The following is a 9313-nucleotide window of genomic DNA, read 5'->3' on the forward strand; positions in this document are numbered from 1 at the left end:
GTCTGGACTTTGGAGGCAGGCCTCACAAGAGCAGTGGAGAAGAAATGTGGCTGATGGGTACTAGCCAGCTGCCAGCAGCACAGAGAAGGGGACTGCGTGTTATCTGTGAGGCCATCAGGCACTGCTGGGGAGGAAGGCTGCACTGTCTTCAGATTAGAGCATTAACCTGGTTCTGAAAGAGGCCACAGCCTAGACTAAATGCCCTATTAGTTGCTGTCCGAGTTGCCTCGAAGTACAAAAAGGTGGCTCATAACATTCAACTGGGGGCGCATGCCTCTCTGCCCCCCTGGGCTGCACAAAAGGAACACTGGGAGTTGGACATCACAGTCAGGAATGGAAGCTGTGTTCTGTCCAGCAAATTGACTTAGTGCAGGGGGAAGGTTGGTCCAGGAGGCAATGCAAGCCGTGTAACAAATGCACCCCCCGCACCCACAGTAGTTATGCTTTGCTCTTAAATATTTGAACTGAGAACCCCACACATTGTTGTTAGTTCATAGCCACTTAAGAATATATACTTATAATAAAGTTGTAATGGTTGTGTCTGTACATAGAATTTTTTTGGGAGAAATGTACTTCTTGGGACTGTGTATGTACTATGGAGACAATTTTTTATTTTTTTTTCAAAATATTTGTTTGTCTGTCTGTCTGTTCATTCCAGCATCATTGTGGCGTTTATTCCCGAGAATAATCGCCAGGAATGATGTCATGTAAATATATATATATATAAATGTGTGTATCAACATGGATTCTAGGCAGTGTCCTGTATTTAACCTGTAGGAATACAAAGCTTGGAGGAGATTTGTCTTCCTGGAACCAGGCATCTAGATAACCATCTCTTATCTCTGCAGGCCATAAAGTTTGGGGAGAGATACATCCTTAATGCAGATGGTCAGACCTAGGCCCTCATTCAGAGCCGTACGCTCTGAGCAGAGCGCACGCTCTGAATGAGGGCCGGGCTCCATTTTCATGGAGTGTCCTCCTGGACGCTCGTATAGCTGTGGGTCACCACCCACAGGCTATACGAGCGTGCATTGTGATGGTCGCGATGGTCGAGACCATCGCGACCATCGAATTTGCGAGCCGGAGCCTGCGGTTGAGGTTTTCAACTGCAAGCTCCGGAGTGATTTTGGCTCTATCAGAGCCAAAATCACTCCCACTGACATCACTAGTGATGTCAGTGGGCCGGCTTCTGATGGGAGGCGTTCCCGTGGGAACGCCCCCGTCAGGGAGGCACGCCCCCGGCACGCCCACCAAAGGGGGCGTGCTGTCAATCAACATTGACAGCACGCCCCCTTTGATCGGACACGAGCGAAGGACTTTCCTTCGCTCGTCGCGTCTGGCGCATGCGCACGACGGAGCTCCCTCCGTCGTGCGCATGCTCAGTCCATAACATCGACCCACTTGCGAGCGGACAGCCGCTCGCGAGTGGGTCTGAATCAGGCCCCTAGTCAAGCCAGGTCATGGGATATAAAATCCTTTAGGAGGGAGATGACAGAGATGTAGGGTATGTTACCTGCTTATTGGTTTCTAAAGACCCCTTCACACTGTTTCAAGACCCCCACTTCCTATAGACAATATGGAAGGGTGTGGCCGATTTCTTAATGCCCAGTGTACAGCAATGAAAGAGTGAAAAACCCAAAGGTGGGGGCTAGTGCAGCTGTGAGAGTATAACTATGCATCTCCCTCAGTGATAAGTGTTCTTGTGCCCAAGTAGAGTCCTGACGACTGGCCAGAATCCAATGCTCCTGTGTCTCCTTCACGACGGAGTCTAGATGTAAAGACTCTGGGTTCTTTTTCATTTTTAATTCCTTTTATTTTCTGAAACCTATTTGTGATATATTTGTATTGTCCATATTTGTTGAGTACTACCTTTTTCTGTAATCAATAACCTTGGAAATATTTTTCGGATTAAACATTCTTAATCCAGTGTATTCTCCGTGTTCTTGTCGAATTCACGAGCCTGTGAGGTCAAAGCTACGTATCTATATGTAAGTGAGTGTGCATATTGAGATTTGAGCGGAGAACCTAACGACTCCCGTTAACTTCGTTGGTGGTGGCAGAACCGTGTTATAGTAACCGCATGTGCTGAGGTAACCATAAGTCACAGTTGGCGATTCTCAGATTGAGGTATCTGGAGAATCGGCCGGCAGGTCGTGGCAATCACGCTAAAACTACGGGATGAATTTGGATTCCATTTTCAATATTGTATAGCTTAGTCACCTAGAAAGAAACTGAGGTATGTATTATCTCAATGTCACATAAGGGAGAGGAGCAGTAAAGGAAAAAACAGATGATTGACACTCGGCGTGTGCAGTGTGCAGGCTCATCAAGCCAAAATTGACTAGATGTATATTAAAATATTTTTGGGACAAATATACTTTTAGTAACTGTTTATGAACTATGGAGACAAAAATATTTTTTATTGGAATTTGCACAAGCTCCTCAAGTTCAAAATAACTATGGATTTTATATAATATATATCATATATATAAATGATTGTCTAACTTTTGGAATAAATACTTCTCACAAGTCCTACGAGTGCTGCATCTTACCGATTACATGTTATATATAAGTTGCAGTATACTGTATGTCAATCCAGTAGATGGCGCATCAAGACAAATACTACATATCAGAGTTGCTTCACACGTTACTTGCAACCTTTCAGTGTTGCTGTAGGTTAAGTGGCTTACTCCAGAGTTAGTAGCCCCAAGCATCTTTTTGTGTTAATCCCTGAAGGAAAAACAGCAAATATTGTTTATAAATACATTTTGTGATCAATGTCTACAATATAAAATATATATCACAATATTAGATGCCACTACACTCTTTGTAAAATGAGTTCCGCTAAGCAATAACAGACATCCACGCAAGTGAAGCTGCAGGAAAATGCTAGCAATCTATAAAGTGTTTTTCTCCTCTGCAAACGTTGGGGTAACATCATTTTTTTTTTCCAAGTTCCCATCACTTTTTCTTTTTAAATTATAATATAACTACATAAGAATCTTGTGGTCTCACCTTTAAAAATAAATTTAACACCTTCAAAATCAAGAGACTCCACATCGTCTTCTTGACTACTTAGTACAAGTAAAGCTTGGTTTGAGGGAAGAGTAGCATCCACAAGCCATTGATCACCAGATTTTTCATACAAACATGGAAGTTTTAATACCCCCTCTTTGATGGACCTGTTTCCTGCAAAAGAAAAAGGGACTTATGTTAGAATATTTACATATTTTTACTGAAAATACAAAAAAGGCTAGTATTTATCTACTGGTATTTTGTTCTTGCAATCTATTATTCAAAGACCAAGTAACTAAATAGCAGCCATTAAGTCTAACTTCTACTGTACAACTAGGTGTGCAAGATGTACATTATTTACAGATACTGATTATTAAATGTTCAAAAATATTATCTTATATTGCTCAAATAATAATAAAAATATATTGCACTAAATAAACAAAATAAGAGAAGCTGTACCAAGCACTTGGTCAGAATAAAAAACAGGGGAGGTTTCCAGGGACAAATCTTTAATAAAACCTCGGCATATCCTATCAATTTAGGGATAGTTGGCAACTAGGACAATGTTCTGCAGCCTGCAGGTCTTTACAGAAGTTACGAAAAAGCCATTCTGCAATGTATATGTAGGTGCATAAAGTAAAACAAGTTAATGGATACTATAGAAGAACATGAAGACGAATACAGTGATTTTATACAGTCTACCTCCATCCATGTGAACAGACTGACAATATTTACCAGATATTAGTAGTAGTGTACATAGGATAATGGATACAATAAGGCTGGAGGAGTCCATTGCAGTTTCTGTCTTCCTCTCATTACTGTATGTTGCTTTTACTTTCGTTTTAGAGAACATGTTAAGCAAAGATGGGCGTTGCCTGGGCTGTAGAAGATTAACTCATTCACTGCTGTTCTGAAGTGCAGCGCTGATATATTCTGCAGGAGGCTGCTGAGTATACTCATACAATGCAAACGCAGGATTTCTAGAGAGGGGTTTCCAAATGTTTAGAGTGAGTGTGGCCAGTCTATGAAAAGGGCATAATTAGCATTTATCCAGCTTTAATATGCATCATACAAAGTGTATTGTGTGTCATAGTTGCAGCATATACAGGACCAGCGATCACAGTAAGCCATTAAATGTGGCAGTAGGGCCATCCTGCCTGAGATTAATGTTTTTATTTCAGATGTGGGCTCCATTCCAGATCATTTGAGCAAGTTTGTGAATTTGGGGAAGCAGCAGAAGGACTTAGCACTGCCCTGGACATATATGTACATATTGGTTTCCTTATGCACTGACTAGTATATTATTATGGAGTATTAATAATTAACCCAATTGATGTTCTATAGCAGGGCTCCCCCAACAGTGCATGTTTTCCAGATCTCCTACTTGGTGCACAGGTGTATTTATTACTGGCTGGAATATGGACAGGTAAATGGACAGTGTCTCATTTTGATTGTCATCTTTTCTTTAAACTTCAACATATACTAAAGTGCTGTCCAATAAAGTACAGTACAATGTATTATGGACAAGTACAGCAGGAACATACTCTGAGATGGAAGGCTCTGCTGACAGGATTCGGGAGGAGGCGAGCGCAAAAAGCAGTTCTACATGGACAGATTCTAATAGTCATTTGTGAATGTGCATTAAGGTGCGTACACACGTACAGATTTTAGTAACCAATGATTTTCGTTTAGATTTTCCCTTGAAAAAGTGAACGAAAATCGTTGGTCACTAAATTAATGAACGATTTTGTCAACGATTTTCATGAACGATGAACAATTTTTTAATCATGCATACAGTGAATGGACATCGTTCATCGTTCATTCTGTACAACATGAATGATTTTCTGAACAAAAATAGTCATGTTGGACAATCAGAATAGACGATGAACTACAAACTACAATCGGGAGCGCGCGTGGATGATTTTCGTTCATCGTTCACCCCAAAAAAATTAACGATTTTTTAAACTATTTAACGATAACGACGTCGTTAAATCGCTCAAAAAATCGTTATGTATGTACGCACCTATACTTGTAAAGTCAAGCTATCAGGTTTGCGCAATTGCACTCATTTAGAAAGGAAGCGCATGGATCTGCAGATCAACATGGCAGCTAGCATCCACCGATGAGGAGCTGGATGTACAGATGTGTCCTTATACATTATTGCTGCAGTCACGCTAAAAAGACCCTCTTGGTGCGCCAGGTCCCGTGAGACTCTGCTAGCGCCAGGTGTCTTTTTTGCCGAAAATGTGAAGTCACATTGTGGTGCGACTAGGACGCAGCAGATTGTGCTGATTAGTTTGATATATGACACTTGTATATCTGTGAGTGACGGAGTCTCTGAATCTGTATGCAAAATACTACAATGTAGCGGCCGCAGTATTTTTCATTCCAAGTTCCGTTCATATACTGACTCGGATGCACACAGATATACAAGTGTTGCATATTAATCAGCAGAAGATGCCCGAAGCTAGCAGAGCGGCACGGGACCTGGCGGCTCACTCACGCTAGCAAGTCGAGCTGCGAGGCGTATTTAGGCTAGATATATGAGGATACATCTGTACAGTATTAGGAAGTTCATAACTAAATGTGGACTGGGAACCACAAATTGGGTGTCAAGATGGCGACAGGTGAAGAGGTGCCAAATGTTCCATCAAATTGGAGAAGCCAGTATCGGTTGTTATTTTCTGAATGCAGGATGGCTGAAGTACTTTAGTAGATACCGTGAACAAAAGCAAAAAATAATATTGTGTTGTAGGAAGAGGCCAGACTTTAAGGGAGGAACTACACACATATACGTGTGTTTCCGGTTTTGTGGGCAGCTGAAGGTATCAGCACATCTTCTGAGATGCCAGATTAACATCAACCTTTACTTTAATTGGGATGACTTTGTTAGCTCCAGATACATCTTAAACAAACATGTTATTTAAGACATGTCCAATGTAAAAACCCGCGATTTGCAGACACTGGCGCAATTACAGATAGCTGCTATATTTAGAATGTTGATCAGTTTTAAGGCAAAATCCAAACTAACTGCTGCTTTAAATCCAATGGTTTCTTCGTTGGAATCATGCTGGTGCACACAAATCGTGGGCTATTACATTTGGGCCACAAAGCAAGTTGATATGAGCAGCATTTTAGAAGAAATATTTTAGTTAATGGGGTGTCCCAAAAGTAATAGTAACACTTTACCATGAAGTTTTTACTTTTCCTGACATGTGCCGTCCTATCATGGTCTACAGCACTGCAAATGATTGCACAAAAAGTGGCCAGCAATAGGAGCATTCCTATAAGGGGTGGGGGAGTAGAGAATCCATATTATGGGATACCACCCAACACCAAAATGTCATCTCTGTCATATCCAATATGAGTTCAACGGGTTGTAGTCTTCTTGTCAGCATGCAGGATGCCGACGGTCTGAATACCGGCATCAAAATCCTGACAGATTCTGGCACCAGTATCCTGACCGTCGGCATCCCGAAGGTAAGTATCGTGGTGTTAGGGGGAGGTTAGGTAGTGGGGTTAGGCATTAGGGGGGAGGGTTAGGCACCGGGGAGGGAGTGTTAGGATTAGGGTGCGGAGATGGGGAGGTTAGGTTTAGGCACTAGGGGGTGGGGGTGTAACACCCCCACCGGATTAAGTGGTATCAAGAGAGGCTTTCCCGGAGTTCTTCAGTCAGATAGTTGTAGGATTTACACTCACGCAGACTTGGATAGTGAAATGAATGAATTTTCTGCAGTTTAATTTAATAATACAGCAATTTGTAACACATATTTACAATTAACAATAATCTTTCAAGTCTACAGCCAATAGTAAAAACTTACACTAATAATAGCATTAAGTACACTAATAACACCTTTAACAATGGTTCACATACTTTGGATTTGAAGTTTATTAATAAGGAACGCTTCTGATCATGTACTGTGGGAAAATGGATTAGTCTTATGCTTACAAACTGCTGTACATGCATATAACGGAATAACTCAGATTAGCAGATTATGGACAAACAGGTTTCAAGATTTAGTGAGCTCACAAGTCCCTCAAAGTCTGGCCAATACCCCTTTCGTTGGTGCATTTTTGAATACAAGGTTACTTTATTACTATAGTTCCCTGATAACTAATGATGGTTGGTAACGCTGCTCTGACACTTGTACTGACTCTGACTCTGGCTCTTGTATGTTGCAAGCTCGGGCCTGTAGATTACTTTAGGTGGACTGATGCTGTCCCTGAAGATGACTGTCACTCCCTAGGATGGATATTCTCTTGTAATTGTCACTGAATGTACATACAGTAGCTGACTCTGCCCATCATCGGCGTAAAATCCTGACCTCACTCATGGTTCTTTTTATTTCATGCTGAATCTTGTCAGATCCTCCATATTGTAGATGCAGTTTTTTAATTATTTAGAATCTGAGTCTCCCTATCCTGTCACAGTCTCTCAGGTTATATATATATATATATATATATATATATATATATATATATAAAACAAAGGTGTATTACATCAGCAGTAAGCTGTTAGGTTTTACCCACTGAGGGATCCTGTTATACTCTCCTGACAGTTCGATTTACCTCAGGTCAAGCTCATTTATCAGTGGATCTGTTCAACCTCTGGGCCTGATTCAGACCAGTGCGCATGCGCACGACGGAGCCGGCTAGCGACGGGCACTCCGTCGCTCCATGTCTCGTACCAAAGGGGGCGTGCTGTCGATGTTGAGTGACAGCATGCCCCATTGGGTGGGCGGGCCGGGGGCGTGACTGTCCAGACGGAGGCGTTCCCATGGGAATGCCTACCGTCTGGAGCCGGCCCCACTGACATCACAAGTGATGTCAGTGGGAGTGCTTTCAGCTGTTAGAGCCGAAAGCACTCTAGGGTTTGCGGCAGCGAGACCCTACCACAAGGGTCTCGTTGCAAGCCCGATGGTCGCGATGGTCTTGACCATCGCGACCATCTTCCTGGCCACTCGCTATAGCTGTGGGTGGTCACCCACAGCTATGCGAGCGGCCAGGCCGCTCTAAAAAAACAGAAGGCCGGCCCTGATTCAGAGCGAGCGCTCTGTCAGAGCGTCCGGCTCTGACTCAGGCCCTCTGTTCCTTCTTAGCAGATAGGGTAAGGAGAGGAGTTGGCCTTAATGTAGCTACTACTGGTGAAATGTTTAACTTGAGCCGTTTAGCTAGATTTATCAGTTCAGTAGAGTCTTCTAATAACAGAAGATACTAATGCTGATCAGGACCATATTATAGCTGTATAACTGTCTATTATGTCTGCAGCGAGCCGTACTGAGGTGTGATATGTATTTAGCTGAAAGACCTGCTCCCTGTAGTACAGCTTCAGCACCTGGAACAGCAATCTCCCCTCCTCTCTGGCTCCTGGCTGTCAGTCACTCTGGAGGGGGAAGGATTTAGGGCAGTCCTGTGGATGCTACTTCCCTCTATGTACCTGGCAGCTTCCTGTCGGCTCCAGTTCCTGCGCTTCCCTCACGGCTGCGGACCCTCTCACACAGCATCGATGAGGCCTGCTCTCTTGTCCCCTCAGGCAGCTCACTCAGGACCCGTCCTGCCCTCCAGCCAACATGGATCGGATGTCGCTCCCTGGACACCACCTCAGATGTTCCTGAGGTAAGGGACACTTAATGTAGGAGCTCCTTTTCCACTTAACTGCCTCAGGCACACTCCTCCCAACTGTCAGGTCTCTATAACCTCTCCTAGCCCTCACTGCAGTGTACAGCACAAGTCCCCCCTGCAGTTAATGGTGAAGTCCGTGCTGGGACTGTTTTAGAAAAGTCCATCACTCACTGATGGGGGAGGCCAGCAGGACAAAAGGGCACTGGGCTATAGGTGCTATTACATTGCTACATCCCCTCTTACATTACCATATCAACATGAACATATATGAACTTCCATTGCATTACACATACAATATCATATATATATATATATATGTATATATATATTTTAGGAGTGTGCACCGGCCACTTTTCGTGTTTTGGATCTGGATCTTTCTTCGTGATTTGGATCTGGATTGGTTTTGCCAAAACCACCCTTCCGTGTTTTGGGTTCTGGGTTTTGTTTTTGGATCTGTATTTTTTTGAAAAAAAAAGCATAAAAACAGCTAAAATCACAGAATTTGTGGGTTTTTCTGCTCCTATGCTATTATTAACCTCAATAACCTTAATTTCCACTCATTTCCAGTCTATTCTGAACACCTCACACCTCACAATAGTGTTTTTATGTCCAAAAGGTTGCACCGAGGTAGCTGGATGACTATGTTAAGCGACATGAGTGGGCGGCGCAAACACGT

The 9313-nt window shown here is 42.9% G+C and overlaps 1 protein-coding gene across 3 annotated transcripts in view; it reads right to left on the reverse strand.

Moving 5' to 3' along the window:
- LOC148502715 (tapasin-related protein-like) overlaps positions 1 to 8701 on the reverse strand; it is a 34531-nt gene extending 25830 nt beyond the window's left edge. Inside the window, exons 1-2 of one of the 3 annotated variants that reach the window (XM_088449474.1) lie at positions 8453 to 8701; positions 3016 to 3189 (exon numbers count right to left, since the gene is read on the reverse strand). In XM_088449474.1, the coding sequence (XP_088305600.1) occupies positions 3016 to 3189; positions 8453 to 8519 (241 nt within the window). In that variant the 5' untranslated portion in view covers positions 8520 to 8701. Of the gene's footprint in view, positions 1 to 2552; positions 2731 to 3015; positions 3190 to 3750; positions 5113 to 8452 lie in introns of those variants that run through there. The other 2 variants (XM_088449473.1, XM_088449475.1) reach the window with 2 other exon arrangements.
- Positions 8702 to 9313: the final 612 nt, after the last annotated feature.

Source organism: Taudactylus pleione, unplaced genomic scaffold (assembly GCF_031769625.1).
Source record: "Taudactylus pleione unplaced genomic scaffold, aTauple2 ptg000485l, whole genome shotgun sequence".
Classification (NCBI taxonomy): domain Eukaryota; kingdom Metazoa; phylum Chordata; class Amphibia; order Anura; family Myobatrachidae; genus Taudactylus; species Taudactylus pleione.